The sequence below is a fragment of the Engystomops pustulosus genome, chromosome 4 (assembly GCF_040894005.1).
Source record: "Engystomops pustulosus chromosome 4, aEngPut4.maternal, whole genome shotgun sequence".
NCBI lineage: Eukaryota > Metazoa > Chordata > Amphibia > Anura > Leptodactylidae > Engystomops > Engystomops pustulosus.
In genome coordinates, this window is record NC_092414.1 from 28,507,704 (window position 1) to 28,524,779 (window position 17,076).

The 17,076-nt window shown below is 40.8% G+C and overlaps 1 protein-coding gene across 3 annotated transcripts in view; it reads left to right on the top strand.

The window, feature by feature from the left end:
- CAMK2A (calcium/calmodulin dependent protein kinase II alpha) overlaps nt 1–17,076 on the top strand; it is a 145,379-nt gene that overhangs the window by 100,092 nt on the left and 28,211 nt on the right. For all 3 annotated transcript variants that reach the window (XM_072145595.1, XM_072145593.1, XM_072145594.1), the window contains exons 10-11: nt 3,316–3,438; nt 3,525–3,608. In XM_072145595.1, the coding sequence (XP_072001696.1) occupies nt 3,316–3,438; nt 3,525–3,608 (207 nt within the window). The remainder of the gene's footprint in view (nt 1–3,315; nt 3,439–3,524; nt 3,609–17,076) is intronic.

Below are 17,076 nucleotides of genomic sequence, written 5' to 3' on the forward strand. Positions count from 1 at the left end.
ATTGTCCTCCTATGAGAACATATGGTGTGATGTTTTAGTGTTAGTTTTTTAGTGTTTTTATTGTAATATGTTATAATAGTATATTTTATATCTTGAATTTTGTTGTATGTTGTATGTTTATTTTATGTTTTCTTTATGCCATGGGGGATGTTTATCATACGTTGACGCTCATGCACAGCCAGAACATCTGGCGCAGCCCGATACATCAAGTGTTTATTTCTACGCCAGGCCCTACCTGGTGTAGATATACAGGCAGTCCCCGGGTTACATACAAGATAGGGTCTGTAGGTTTGTTCTTAAGTTGAATTTGTATGTAAGTCGGAACTGTATATTTTATCATTGTAATCTCAGCCAGAACTTTTTTGGTCTCTGTGACAATTGGATTTTAAAAATGTTGGGTTGTCATAAGAATCAATATTAACACTAAAGCTTCATTACAGACGCCTGTGATAACTGTTACAGCTGTTTATTGTAGCCTAGGACTAAAGCACAATAAATTACCAATATCCAGAGGTCCGTTTGTAACTAGGGGTCGTATGTAAGTCGAGTGTTCTTAAGTAGGGGACCGCCTGTAAATGCAGCCTGCAAATTTTCATGGAAGGAAATTCACTGGGTGCAGTGAGAACCCCACAGCCCCCTTCACGCCCCTGCACTCCCCTAATAATTGCAAGTGCTAGCAATAAGTTAGCGTTTGCGATTATTTCAGGGCGTGGCACAGAAACCCTGATAAATATCTCCCTATGAATGTATGTGAGTTTTTGTCTATTTTTTGTTGTGGCAAAAATAATATAAAATAATTTCCCTTTTCTTGTATTATTAAGGTTTTATAGTATTTTACATCACGTCGCAGAATGTTTAATAAATTTAGCATATCTTACACCTAACATTTCTTTCCTAAGATGTCCAAATACTTTGTTTATTTTAAAAAGTTGATCTAGATATATCTGGTGAATTTAAATTTTTGGAGATACATTTTCAGGCTAAGTGGGAAAAATATTCTAAATAATGCAAATCAGACTTAACAAATACAAAATCCCAGGACAACCCCTTTGTTCTATTGATGTGGCACATCCTTGCCACGTGTCAAACTAGTGCCAATTAACAGATTTGTCTAAATTAAAGGGGTTGTCCACTTTATGTTTTTTGTAATGTGTGGGAGCAGGATATTAGATAATTCACCAGTATACTGTACAGGGGCGTAACTACAGTGCTAGCAACCATAGCAATTGCTATGGGGCCCACAGTATCAGGGGGGGGGGGCATCATCCAACCTAAAACTGAAGAATAGAGGATGTGCACCATTATATACATATTTTGCTGCACATTGTACAGTATATTATGTATATAACATATATATGCTGTACCTCTGTATATGGCACTATATGTGGTTGTATATGTGATGTATATATGCTTTATATGTTATAAATGTATAAATGTGTGTATGAGTGAAGAACTGTATGTTTATATACATAAATATATGTATATATATATATGAATGTGATAAGTCAATTTTAAAGTGGGAAGGGGGGCCCCATTTTGAAGTCTGCTATGGGGCCCTGTCTTTCCTAGTTACGCCCCTGATACTGTACATCAAGATAGAGCATGCCCTTTCTTTTTTTCGGCCATGGCTCGGAACGTTGAGCACTCGTTGTGCTCACCGTACCGCGCCGAGCGTCATAGGCACCATCCGGATATACGTCCTTCATACGTTCGTGTGTATTTTACAACCATTATATTGTAAAATACATAACATCCTCCCCCCACATTACAAAAACATGAGGGAAAGTGTCCAACCGCTCAAAATTTATGGCACAACTAACACCGGAAATAATCAACAACCATTATCTTAAATTGCAGCAAGCCCAATCAAGAGGAAACAAATCTTTGGAACAGTATCCCTTTAATAAAGGAATTAATTCTGATAAAACATCACCTCTTTACTAGCATCGAGTGCAGATTAACAGATCCCAACCAAAAAATAGAAGCTGCCGTAAACCTGTGATATCATTAGCGGTGTCTTGTGTTGATGTATTCGGCTTTGCATTTCTGGCACCTCCTTAACAAGGTGTTACTTAAGAGCAGAGATTTCGGAACAAAGTGTTTACAAATGCGGATTACGAGAGCTGCAGATTTTTTATGGCCTCCATTTTATTGCCTTAATATACGTTTTAGCCATTTACAATTGGCCTCCAAATGACGGAAGCACCAAAATAATTGGTTACCAAAAATCTCCAGTTCAGTCCTTCCTGATGTAAACCTTCTTTCTATTTTTGGTGTCATTGTTTTTTTTTTTCACCTTTAAGGGCCATAAATTATTCACTTTTCTATATACATAGCCATTGGAGGGCTTGTTTTTTTTTTGCAGAAAGACTTTGTTTAAAGAACATCAACCATCAGTTTATTGATGATACATGCTTCCTAATAAGAAGTTCCTGAGGATATTGGCGTAACTACAGCGGTAGCAGCCATAGCAGCCGCTATAGGGCCCGCAGTGTCAGGGGGCCCCGTCATCCGACCTGACACAATAAAGAGTGGAGGATGTGCACCATTATATCTATATTGTACTGTACATTGTCCAGCATAATATGTATATAACATATACTGTGATGTATAAATGCAGTATCTGTAATGTGTATATGGTGTCTGTATACACTGTATGTGAGTATGTTGCATATGGCACTGTATGTATGTGTATATGCACATGAGTGTGTTTATATGTGATTGTAACTCGCATGTGTGAGTATAATAATATGTATATATGTATATATGTAGTAGCCTGCTAGGGGGCCCTGTCTCTCCTAGTTATGCCACTGCCTGAGGAACATCGTTCCTCGCGACTTCTTTTATTATACCCTATTATAATCATATAGAGTTACTAAAGTTATGCTAATTACCTTGGTGCTCTTAGGCCCGAGCGGCACAGGGAGCCTTGTATTTTAATTTATGCACTCCCCAATAGCACTATAGGTCCTGCCCGTCACCTGCTGTATGCGCTGTTTGGGGCGGGACCACTAGGGCTCCGGGAGAATGCATAAATTAAAAATAGGTGGCTCCCTGAGGTGCTCGGGTGACATAGCCTGGGCATCCCAGGGTAATTAGCAAAACTTTTATAACTCTATATTTCCACAATAGTGGCATATAGAGTTATGATAAAAAGAAGTCCTGGAGAATGATGTTCCTCAGGAACTTTTTATTAGAACACATCTACCATCAGTAAACTCTTGGTAGATATCCTTTAATAATAAATAATTATATACATTTTGACTGTGTAGCCTAAATTGTAAGAATTTTGCTCCTTTCCTTCCATTTCTCCAGTTTCCTTCCCCTGAGTGGGACACCGTGACCCCAGAAGCTAAAGATCTTATTAACAAGATGTTAACTATAAACCCTTCTAAAAGGATCACTGCTGCGGAGGCTCTGAAACACCCTTGGATATCGGTAAGTGTCTTCATCACCTTCTTCCCTCGTGCCCTGAGGTTTTAGTTCAGTCAAAAGAAATTGACTTCATCCATTACTTTTTATAGCATCGCTCTACGGTGGCTTCCTGTATGCACAGACAGGAGACGGTGGACTGCCTGAAGAAGTTCAATGCCAGAAGGAAGCTGAAGGTAAGATGAACTGAGATCTTCTAAGACTCTTCATTGAGTCATGTAAGAAAATCAGTGGTGGTCAGTAAGCTGCATTTCCAAAACGGAAGTTTCATCTGTACCCAATCATTTCTGCCATGGTGATTGGCTTCTATATGTTGAACCGAAGTGAGCTCCATGATATCTGTACCCAATAATTTTTGCCATGGTGATTGCCTTCTATACATCTAAATATATAATAATAGAACCTGTTACCAGCGACAAACCACACACAGAGTCATGCTCACCCCCTCCTTCTTGAGGGAGTGGCTAATGATATAGCAGAGCTGAGTAACACAAAGCCACTGTCTATCTCTCTCACCTGATCCTCACCCCATCCTCAGGTTAGCAGTGTCATCGTCAGTGAGGAGGGTGGGGTAGCTTGACTGTATACTGCTGCTCCCCACCTCCATGACTGGAACAGAGGACGTCGATAGAAGTCTTTTTTTAGAAGAATGGTAGCGCTAATCCCATAGATAGAGGCATCAGTGGAACATGTATAAAGACATGGTGGTCGGTGGTGGCAGGTTCTCTTCAGCTTCACCATTTGACGACTTTGTGTTGAGACTAGAACCTACCTTCATCTCACCTCTTGGCTAAACTATTGTGAATGGTAATAGGGGTATCAGAAGGAATAACTGATGGTTTAAGATCACCTTCTGACATGTTGCTTGGATATGCTGGATGGTAACATCCAGTTGACCCATCACAAAAGAAATAATCCTTATATTTCTTGAGGATTATGGAATCTTTCCACTTGACAATCGGGTTTGTAACAGTAGTTAGACTCATCTACTTGTATATTGATTATTGGAAGACCTTTTAGATTAGGTGGATTTTATGGAGATATGTAGCCTCTTAAAGAGAGCACTAATGGGTATCTAATGGGGTCATGATGAAGGACCTAGATTAATAACCATCAATGATCAAGCTCCACATGTACCTTGCTTATAGGGAACCTGTCACCAGGAGACCCATTTTTAGCACTCCCCCAGTCCCCACAGATCATAGTACATATAGTACATACTCTGCCAAAGTGTTTTTGTATTAAAAATTGGTTTTACAGAAAAAAAGATATGTTATATTGTACCTTTCATTAGCATCTGCTGTGTGACTAGGCACTTGTCACCTGGGAGTAGCTGGAAAGGAGCAGTCCCCCCCCACACCCTTGGGAAACAGCTCCTCCATGTGTCCTTTTCAAATATGAATATGAATAACTCCCCTCACTCGGGATTGGCTGTAGAGGAGGAGGGGCGTCGCTAAGCCAAGTAATTGGTGTTTTCATATATTTGAAAAGGTCACATGGAGGAGCAGTTTCCCAAGGGTGGGGGGGGGGGCTGCTCCTTTCCAGCCCCTCCCAGATGACGAGTGCCTAGTCACACAGCAAGGTACAATATAACATATCTTTTTTTCTGTAAAACCAATTTTTAATACAAAAACACTTTGGCAGTGTATGTACTATGCTCTGTGGGGACTGGGGGAGTGCTAAAAATTGGTCTACTGGTGACAGGTTCCCTTTAACCTCATTCCAACTCCAATTATCTACTAGCCACATTCAGGAACAAAGTAAATTATCAACCTCCTACATCTCGTGACATTTCCACTAATCTCGGGAATCTCTTCCTCTTGATCTCTTCTTTTTATGGTGTGTTCTAATAATGAATCAGTGACCACAGCATCACAGACTTGTGGATTTGGCAGCAGAGTAAAGACTATTGTACGTCGACTCTATTTACACTGGAGCGACACCAACAATGACAACAGCGGAGCCATAGGCGAAGCAGGAACATGACGGTGGTAAGGGGGGGACCTATAACGACTGAATTTAGATGATAGTATTGATGTAAGATGATGGTCCTTGTTAAAAGTACAGAGTGGGTGGGATAGTGTAGTGATGTAAGAGGGGAGGGGCTTAGGGGTAGATGTCACTCCCTGTCCTGTATCTCTCTTTCTCTTTCTCTCTCTAGAAGCACAGAAAGAAACATGTCTGACAGACTCAGAAGGTATAACACTGGGGTTACCACTTTATATCACTCTGCTGTCACCACATACACCTCACACATCATGTACCAGGGTAGACTCAGCTTACACATCATATATGAGAGGATTTTACCTCAGGAATTAATCATTACCACAGGAGTTCATGTCTCCATGTCTCCTCATGTACCTGCTCCCAGCTATCTCACGCATGGCAGCTTTGGCTATGATATATGTGTGAGCTTATAACCCCACACACTGTGGATATGACTGGTTAATGTTACAGGGGAGCAGCATTACCTCATGTAATGTGCACATGGCTGAAGGTATGTAAGAAGCCGCCATGTTTCCTCAGCCATGTGTCCTCAGGAGTCTGCTCCTAGCTATAGTATACCCTGCAGTGATGTCTGTGATATGTGTATGATTATACTCACACACTGTAGATATGACTGGTAATGTTACAGGGGAGCAGCATTACCTCATGTCATGTGCACATGGATGTAAGAAGCCGCCAAGTCTCCTCAGGAGTCTGCTCCCTGCCATCTTATACCCTGCAGCTATGGCGGCGATATCTGTCAGATTATACCTCACTATGAGGGTGTACTTACCTCATACACTGTACATATCACTGATATATATGAGGGTGTAGTTACCTCATACACTGTACATATCACTGATATATATGAGGATATAGTTACCTCATAAACTGTACATATCACTGATTTATATGAGGGTGTACTTACCTCATAAACTGTACATATCACTGATTTATATGAGGGTGTACTTACCTCATACACTTTACATATCACTGATATATATGAGGGTGTACTTACCTCATACACTTTACATATCACTGATATATATGAGGGTGTAGTTACCTCATACACTGTACATATCACTGATATATATGAGGATGTAGTTACCTCATACACTGTACATATCACTGATATATATGAGGGTTTAGTTACCTCATACACTGTACATATCACTGATATATATGAGGGTGTAGTTACCTCATAAACTGTACATATCACTGGTGTATATGAGGGTGTACTTACCTCATACACTGTACATATCACTGATATATATGAGGGTGTAGTTACCTCATACACTGTACATATCATTGATCTATATGAGGGTGTACTTACCGCACATACTGTACATATCACTGATTTATATGAGAATGTACCTACCTCACACTCAGTACTTATCTCTGATTTATATGAGGTCACTGAATTACTTGAGGGTGTACTTACCTCACATACTGTACATATCACTGATATATATGAGGGTGTACTTACCTCACATACTGTACATATCGCTGATTTATATGAGGGTGTACTTACCTCGCACACTGTACATATCGCTAATTTATATGAAGGTGTACTTACCTCACACACTGTACATATCACTGATTTATATGAGGTTGAGTGATGAGTGTGTACTTACCTCACTCACTGCATATATCACTAATTTACATGAGGGTAATGACCTCTTGTATACGGTTTAAGGTTACATTTATACCTTCATGACACAGGTACACATGGCTATTTTAGTACGAATCCTCGTGGCACAGATATGGCAGAGCAATCACAAGTTCCATACTGGAGCTTCTTCAGGAGTTCTGTCCTTTTGGATAGAGACTGAGGGCAGATGTCCACCATTACTCTGCTTGTTATGGGGAGGTTACATGTATTATACACTAGGGAGAGAGGAGCTGCCCAGAGAGAGCACATGTACAGGATCACAGATGGAGGCTGCATTATTACTAGTCTTTTATAATCTCGGTTCTCTATAGTCTTGGTGGCCTACACCTTACTGTGATTTACTGACCATGATAGGTGCAGGTCCCCCACATTCCTGGTCTATATGGCCCAGCATTGACCTGAGTAATTGTAGTGGCTGGATATGGGGAGTTTAGCTATCTGAATAAAACCTCCATGTCACTGATATACATACGGATTCTATAGTAGCCCATCCCAGGTCATTGCTATATAGTCACCACATGTTGCATTCAGATGCTTATGTGCCTGGTGCAGTGTACATGGCTTCCATCTCACTGCTTTATTGTAGTCATGGACCAGGCTGTATCTTACATATATATATATAACTAGCCTTTAGTTGTGGCTTCTATATTATGGACTGTCCATGTATACCTTATGTGCACTCATATATATATATATATATACACTCTAGATTACATGAGTGGTACATGGTACAATACTGAGGGGGTTACATGCCACCTCAGACTATAATGGTGAATTAGCATTGTAATGTTACATTACATTTAGCCCCATGAAATGGCTGGAGAATTAGCCAGACACATGGTCAGTGTTACTGCTGCACCTAATTCTGTAAGATAAATGGATCCTATATATCCAGGCCCTTGGTACATTTATATAATGTCTTATGTGTGGTTGATGTTACTGTCTCCAATGGTTGGTCTAGGGCCACATCTTCTTTCGCCACTTAGCTAGGAGGTTGGCGGCTATGTGGAGCTGGGGATGTGGCTCTCGCGCGCTGTGCGCGTAATTATGGTTTATGGGAGACAAGTTCTCCACACCTGGTTACACCACTAGCTTGGAGGTTGGTGGCTAGTGGATTATATGTGGAGACATATATGCACTTCTCTAAGGGGCGGTCCCTGAGAAGATGGTTCTGGTTCGGTTATCCACACCTAGTTACGCCACTAGCTAAGAGGATAGCGGCTGGTGGATCACTAGAGTGTTGGTTTTGTACGCTGTGCGTGCATTGTATATCACCACTTGCCAGGAGGTTGCGGCTTGTGGATATGGTAGTTATGGTTTCTCTACACGCCGAGCGTGTTTTTTTGAGCAAAAAATTATATTTATGGATTTGGCTTGATATGGCCACATTCTGCTCTCGCCGCTTGCCAGGAGGTTGCGGCTTGTGTATATGGCAGGTGTGGTTTCTCTACACGCTGAGCGTGTTTTTGAGCAAAAAAATTATATTTATGAATTTGGTTTGATATGGCCACATTCTGCTCTCGCCACTTGCCAGGAGGTTGCGGCTTGTGGATATGGTAGTTATGGTTTCTCTACACGCTGAGCGTGTTTTTGAGCAAAAAATTATATTTATGGATTTGGCTTGATATGGCCACATTCTGCTCTCGCCATTTGCCAGGAGGTTGCGGCTTGTGGATATGGTAGTTGTGGTTTCTCTGCACGCTGAGCGTGTTTTTGAGCAAAAAATTATATTTATGGATTTGGCTTGATATGGCCACATTCTGCTCTCGCCGCTTGCCAGGAGGTTGCGGCTTGTGGATATGGTAGTTGTGGTTTCTCTGCACGCTGAGCGTGTTTTTTGAGCAAAGTTACATTTATTTAGTATTATACCGGGCGAAGTTAGTTGTCAAAATGGACAAGCCTTTGCTGTTCTGTTGTCAAGTACTTGCCCGCTATTGCGCTGTATTCTGTATTGGAGCAAGATGGAGCTGGTGCTAGGCCAACTACAAAATAAATTTTACATTGGTTTGCTATAAGGCTTGAGATAAGTATATCTCGGCTAAGCTCACTATGTTATTCTAATACTATATATATATATAAAAAAAAAAAAAAAAAAAAAGACACCGCACAGCATTTTGAACATTTTGTCAGGGGCTATGCCGTGGCAGTGCATACGCTATGACACATAGTGGGGTTGCCCCCCCCCCTTACCTATGCATTAGCTGAGCACAGAAGTAAACGTTCTTCTTCTTTACCTATCCTCTTCATGTCTGTTTTGTCAATAGTATTGATGCATGATACATATATTGAAGTATGACTAGTGGTTCTCTAGATACTGGAGATACAGTAAGCAATATTCCCACTCGGTGGGGAGATAAATCTACTCTTTTGGTGTCTAGTACTTAGTCTTTTCAGAATATATCTAGTTCCGAGGGCAGTTATTCCACATCATGGTTGTACGGTATCCTGCTTCACTATATTGTTGGACACGGTTTGGTATATCTGTAGAAGTTTAGAGTTTAGCAATGTTTTTACCACTTTGTGCATGTGGATTGTATTTGTAATTTTCTCAACACTTTATTCGTTAACCCATTGCATTCCCATTGATGGGATTTTTGTTGTTTGGTGGCGGTCGAGTCCATTTAAGGTGTCAAATGGCCTCTTTGTGGCGGTGGAGGAGTCAGGTGGAAGGTGCAGGCAAGTTATTGGTGGACTAATTTAACTTATAGAGGATGTAAAAGCTCATGGTGGTCAACAGCCTGAGCTTTGGAAGTGGCCAGCCTCAAGGCTCTGGTAATGGAAAAAGCAGCCAGGGGCGGGCACGGTGTTGAAGCACACAATGGATAATCTTCACCAGGGTCATTGGTGCCCTTAAAGTGTACTGGCTCTGCTAGAATGGCAAGCCAGAGCGTGCCGCCCCCCTTTGTTGATGTCTGGCCGGGGGCTGTATGTCAGGCAACTTTAGATTGGGGTATTGGGGAATCCCACCCCTAGCATGTCACCTGACTCCTCCTCTGATTGTTTTATTCCTGTGATTCAAATAAAGCTGTGGCCATTTCACCCATTACGTTATGTGGTTGTGTATTTTTTCCATACACCGTGTTCCATACACTGTTTTAAAATAAAGTGGGGGTCCATCCCATATCCACACGTCATGACAACAGCGGAGCCATAGGCGAAGCAGGAACATGACGGTGGTAAGGGGGGGACCTATAACGACTGAATTTAGATGATAATATTGATGTAAGATGATGGTCCTTGTTAAAAGTACAGAGTGGGTGGGATAGTGTAGTGATGTAAGAGGGGAGGAGCTCAGGAGTAGATGTCACTCCCTGTCCTGTATCTCTCTTTCTCTTTCTCTCTCTAGAAGCACAGAAAGAAACATGTCCCTCCCACCCGCCCTTTACTATCATTAATTTACAACTGGTTATTTACCAATTACATGTATAATTCTATGAAAATGATTGTCCGTTTGTTTTTTGAACTTTGACACTGTTTATCTTGTACCATGTAAATTTCTTAATTGACTGTTGATGAGATGAAGTTGGCGTTATCCTCCTAAGCCCAGGGGAAGGGTGATCCTTCAGCCATGGTTCCCTAGAGGTTTCCTCCAAAGGGGGTTTTTCCTCTCCTGAGCGCTGTGGGATGACTCTTTGTGAGTCGGAGGTTGCACATATTTAAAGTTTCTGCCTGGAGATTAAAAATTCTCAATGTTATGCTCCTGGCTTTAAAATGGAAGAAGAAAGAAATATCTAAATAAAAATGTAGATATAAAATTAAAAACAAATAAATAAAAGAATATGTATTAAAAAAAAAAAAAAATAGAATGGGAGTCAAAGTTTGGCATTTTGTTATCTGTCGCAGCTTTGATTTTGCGGTGGAGGAGTCAGGTGGAAGGTGCAGGCAAGTTATTGGTGGACTAATTTAACTTATAGAGGATGTAAAAGCTCATGGTGGTCAACAGCCTGAGCTTTGGAAGTGGCCAGCCTCAAGGCTCTGGTAATGGAAAAAGCAGCCAGGGGCGGGCACGGTGTTGAAGCACACAATGGATAATCTTCACCAGGGTCATTGGTGCCCTTAAAGTGTACTGGCTCTGCTAGAATGGCAAGCCAGAGCGTGCCGCCCCCCTTTGTTGATGTCTGGCCGGGGGCTGTATGTCAGGCAACTTTAGATTGGGGTATTGGGGAATCCCACCCCTAGCATGTCACCTGACTCCTCCTCTGATTGTTTTATTCCTGTGATTCAAATAAAGCTGTGGCCATTTCACCCATTACGTTATGTGGTTGTGTATTTTTTCCATACACCGTGTTCCATACACTGTTTTAAAATAAAGTGGGGGTCCATCCCATATCCACACGTCATGTCAGGGATCAGTAGGTAAATGTATGTTCTCAGTCACTGGAGCCTGGAAACTATTATATACCCCAGGGAGGAATACAATGGAAAGGCTCTCAGAACAAACAAACAGAAGGGACATGTAACTGTTAGCATCACTTTTGTAAGATTTTGGAACCCAAATTATTCTATTACAAATTAAGTTCCATTTCTAGATTATATTTGTATTAATTACTTGCAGCAACCTGGTCTCTGCCCACATCTCATGGAGCTACATCATTAGAGACACGGCTTAATTACACCCGTCTTACCCGCTATCTCAGGCAATGTGGGATCCTGGCCAGGAACTGTTTGTCAGAAGATATAAAGGGGCTCTGAAGACTTTTTCAGGAAAGTAGATAGACACTTGATAGATAGATATACTTCACAATGCAAGGGATAGATAGATAGATAGATAGATAGATAGATAGATAGATAGATAGATAGATAGATAGGAAATAGATAGATAGGAGATAGATAGATAGATAGGAAATAGATAGATAGATAGATAGATAGATAGATAGATAGATAGATAGATGGATAGGAGATGGATAGATAGATAGATGGATAGGAGATGGATAGATAGATAGATGGATAGGAGATGGATAGATAGATAGATAGATAGATAGATAGATAGATAGATAGATAGATAGATAGGAAATAGATAGATAGGAAATAGATAGATAGATAGGAAATAGATAGATAGATAGATGGATAGGAGATGGATAGATAGATAGATGGATAGGAGATGGATAGATAGATAGATAGATAGATAGATATGAGATAGATAGATAGATAGATAGATATGAGATAGATAGATAGATAGATAGATAGATAGATATGAGATAGATAGATAGATAGATAGATATGAGATAGATAGATAGATAGATAGATAGATAGATAGATAGATAGATAGATAGAGTGGTTACGGAAAGTATTCAGGACCCTTTTTTCACTCTTTGTTTCATTGCAGCCAATTAGTAAGATCATAAATACCACATGATAATAAGTATTCAGCCCCCTTGCTCAGTATTGAGTAGAAGCAGCTTTTGAGCTAGTATAGCCATGAATCTTCTTGGGAATCATGCAATATGTTTTTCCCTGGATTTGGGGATTCTCTGCCATTACTCCTTGCAAATGCTCTCTAGTCCCCTCAAGTTGGATGGTGAACATTGGCTGACAGCTATTGTCAAGTCTCTCCAGAGATGCTCAATTGGGTTTAGGTCCCAAAGTTCTTCCAAAGTGCTGCAGAAATTCTTTTGTAACCTTGACCAGAGTTGCGCCTTGCTACAGTTTTGTTTCTGAGCTCCTTGGGTAGTTCCTTAGACCTCATGATTGTCATTTGCTCTATTGTTGGAAAATGTATAAAATCCCAATGTGTTACAAGGGCATCACCCCTTTTTCAAGTGGGATTTTCTGCCTCCTCGGCATCCTCCTGCAGAACGCTGAGGAGAGCAAAAAGGGGTCACTGATGTCCCCAACATTTTGCAACAATAAGGTCTATTTTATGTATCATCATAGCAATCTGAATGTGTGGTGTGCCTTCTCCTATTTCCCATTCCACAAACTCCAGCCAGATTAGCACCCAACACACAGGTAGGACGGCACTCCGCGTTAGTTGTGGTGCACGAGGACAGGCGAGGGATCCGCCAGACAACGTAGAAAGAGGTATCCCAGCACTCACGAAAGATTTTCTATGTAATCACTTTATTAGCATAAGTCATAGACAGAACGCGTTTCGGCTTACAAAGCCTTTATCAACTGCTAAATGTACATGCTACAGACTTTATTTATATAATGTGAATAGGTCCCTTGTTGTTGACGTCACATCCTCGGTGAATCCAAATCGAGGTGTGACACTGTCAGGAGGCGGAACGTCAATACATCATTCATTTCACCAAACGTTTCTATGGGTAGGAAAACAAAGTAATAAAGAGAAATAATAATAAAAGGAAACAGCTCATCTCCAAATCTAAACAGAGTCATAACCTCGTAACATTGAAATCACGGTTTAACCCCTGGGGTTCCAAAGTGTTCAACGTATAGATCCAAAACGCTTCTCTGCGTAACAGGAGTTGTTTCACACTACCTCCTCGTCTAGGTTGCTCAATTTTTTCTATCACAATAAATTTGAGTTGTGCAATGGTATGCCCACATTTCTGAAAGTGTGAAGGAATAGGTTGGAATATATCTTTGCATCGGATTGTGGACTTGTGTTTACCGATGCGTTCAGAGATACGTTGCATCGTCTCTCCAATGTAAAAGTAACCACAGGGGCATCTGATAAGGTAAACTACATTGGTGGAATTACATGGGAAAAAACCTTTCACTTTAAATGGATGACCTGACCGGGGATGATAAAATGTGTCGCCTCTCATTATATTGGAACATTGTGCACAATTAAGACAGGGAAATGTCCCATTCTTTCTGGAAGCCAGAAAGGTTTGTCGTGGAACCCTTGATGTGCTACCAATGTCTGCCTTAACTAATTTCATGCGCAAATTGGGCGCTTTCTTATTACAGATCAATGGTGGGTTTTTAAATTCCTCTATATCTGGAAATGAGGTTCCCAAGAGTTTCCAATGTTTTCTTACAATCGTGTCAACTCTCCAATTGAGAGGATGGAAGCGATGTGAGAAAACAATCCTTCTCTCCACATCGGTTCTACTTCTGCGAGGTACATCCATAGACAGTTTGGCTTGCTTCAGAACCCTATCAGGATAGCCACGTTGTTTAAACCTTTGTTCCATCTCTTTAAATCTAATTTTCTTCAATTCAGTATCAACCACAATTCTATTGATCCTCTGGAATTGAGATTTAGGTATGGATTTTTTAGTGGAGTAGGGGTGGCTGCTCCTAAAATGGAGTATACTATTTCTATCTGTCACTTTACGATATAAATCAGTTGTCAGAAAACCTTCAGCATCTTTCATCAGTAATGTGTCGAGAAAACTCACTTGAGTCAAGTCGGAGGTGGTAGTGAATTGTAGTTCGTTTCTTATTGAATTAAGAAGAGAGATAAACTCATCGAGGGCCTCCCGTGGCCCCGCCCATATGCAAACTATATCGTCAATAAAACGACGCCATAATTTAACGTATTTCTGATACAAGTAATGGGAATAAACATAGTCTTCCTCAAACATCGCCATATAACAGTTTGCATAGGGCGGGGCCACGTTCGACCCCATGGCCGTTCCGCATTGTTGCAAGAAGAAATTATCCTGAAATAAGAAATAGTTATCCTTTAGAACTACTGTAAGGATGTCGATCAGAAACTCTCTTTGTTCAGGTGAAAGCCTAGGATCACTCAAAAGTAACCTCCTTGTGGCTTCAATGCCCTTGTCATGCTCTATCGACGTATAGAGGCTAACCACGTCTATAGTCACTAAAATGTCATCCTTACCCACCTGTTTAATGTCCTTAATTAGGGACAAAAAAGCTGCAGTGTCCAACAGGAATGCAGGTGTTTTCATAACCAGTGGTGTCAATACTTTTTCTAAAACTTTAGCCAGGGGGGTAAAGACTGAGTTGGTAGATGCCACTATGGGCCTTCCCGGGGGATCTACAAGGGTCTTATGCACCTTAGGTAATATATACAACAATGGTGTCACAGGGTCATGATTAATCAAGTATTTCGCAAGTTTCTCATTAATGGTACCTTTCTGTTTGTGGCTATCGATCAATAGAATAATTTTAGATTTAATCTGAGAAATCGGGTTACCCGGTAGTGGTAAATATGTCTTGGTGTCGGAGAGTTGTCGTTCGATTTCTTTGACATAGGCGGATCGATCTAAAACAACGATCGATCCGCCTTTGTCAGCCGGTTTTATAATTAACTCTTTGTCAGACATCAGTGACTCAAGTGCTTTGAATTCATCACGATTAAGATTGCAATTGACTGTAAATTCACCCAATTTAATATGATTAAATAGAGCATCAACGTCTCTTTTAACAAGACTAATGTATGTCTCAGTAGGGTGAGATTTTTTGGGAGGAGAAAAAGAGCTCTTTAGACTTAAACCAAGACTATCAAGACTTAATACATCAACATCATTACCCTCAGCCTGAGGTTTTCGCATCACATTAGAATCATGAAAAAATGTCTTGAGTCTAACATTTCTAAAAAATCTCTGCAAATCTAACTCCATCTCAAAACAGTCAAAATGTCCAGTTGGACTATATGAAAGTCCCTTTTGCAACAAGTTCATCTGCACATGGTCCAACACTTTAGATGAAATATTAATTACTAGCGATTGTTCACTACCTGGGCCCTCGTCAGCATCGGATCTGGAACAGCGACGGTGGTGACGACCCCCTCGTCTTGTCTTCCTGGAGGTTCTCCGGTCTGCTCCCTTGGAAAAGGAGAGCGATGTGTACGATGCTTGCCACTCCTGTCGCTGCTTGAGCTGGAGTAGCGTCGACCACCTCGTGTGCCAGGCCTTCCCACAAAACCGAAGAAACCGGAGGTATCCCGCCATCTGTAGACTTTGTTGAGCCTGTAATCTTCAGAATCGCGAAAGAATTTTTTTCCTTTTAATCTCTTGGGTATCCGTGCGGTATTTATTGATATAGGTATCAACCGATTCCTTGAGGTTTGTGAATTCACTTGTGTTCAGACAATCTTTTAGTTGTTGTTCAATAGACTCCGTTTTCACTTTTAATGTATCAATTTCTTGTTTAATTCTAGCAATGGTCAGAACAATAATGTCCATAGAACATTTATTAATAATTTTCTCAAAATTGTCACAGAATTCTTTATCCTCTGCAAACATAGAGGGTTGTAACCTCACACGTAGTCCCCTTGGAATACGGCCAACCTTATAATATTCAGCCAGGGTCACAGCATGTAATTCATAGGCTACTAATTTCCTTTGTTCTCTTTCCCAATCTTTCCGTTTGTACTCACTTTGAGGGATGTTGAGAAACTCCGTTGACGAAGTTATCTGAGATACAATTCTAGAAGCTTCATCATCAGAGAACGATAGGGTTGTTGCAGACATTTAGAGTTATCGCAGGTGCACGATCCGGCACAATAGAATCCAACACACAGGTAGGACGGCACTCCGCGTTAGTTGTGGTGCACGAGGACAGGCGAGGGATCCGCCAGACAACGTAGAAAGAGGTATCCCAGCACTCACGAAAGATTTTCTATGCAATCACTTTATTAGCATAAGTCATAGACAGAACGCGTTTCGGCTTACAAAGCCTTTATCAACTGCTAAATGTACATGCTACAGACTTTATTTATATAATGTGAATAGGTCCCTTGTTGTTGACGTCACATCCTCGGTGAATCCAAATCGAGGTGTGACACTGTCAGGAGGCGGAACGTCAATACATCATTCATTTCACCAAACGTTTCTATGGGTAGGAAAACAAAGTAATAAAGAGAAATAATAATAAAAGGAAACAGCTCATCTCCAAATCTAAACAGAGTCATAACCTCGTAACATTGAAATCACGGTTTAACCCCTGGGGTTCCAAAGTGTTCAACGTATAGATCCAAAACGCTTCTCTGCGTAACAGGAGTTGTTTCACACTACCTCCTCGTCTAGGTTGCTCAATTTTTTCTATCACCATAAATTTGAGTTGTGCAATGATTAGCACCCAAAGCTAGAGGTAAGGAGTGTTTT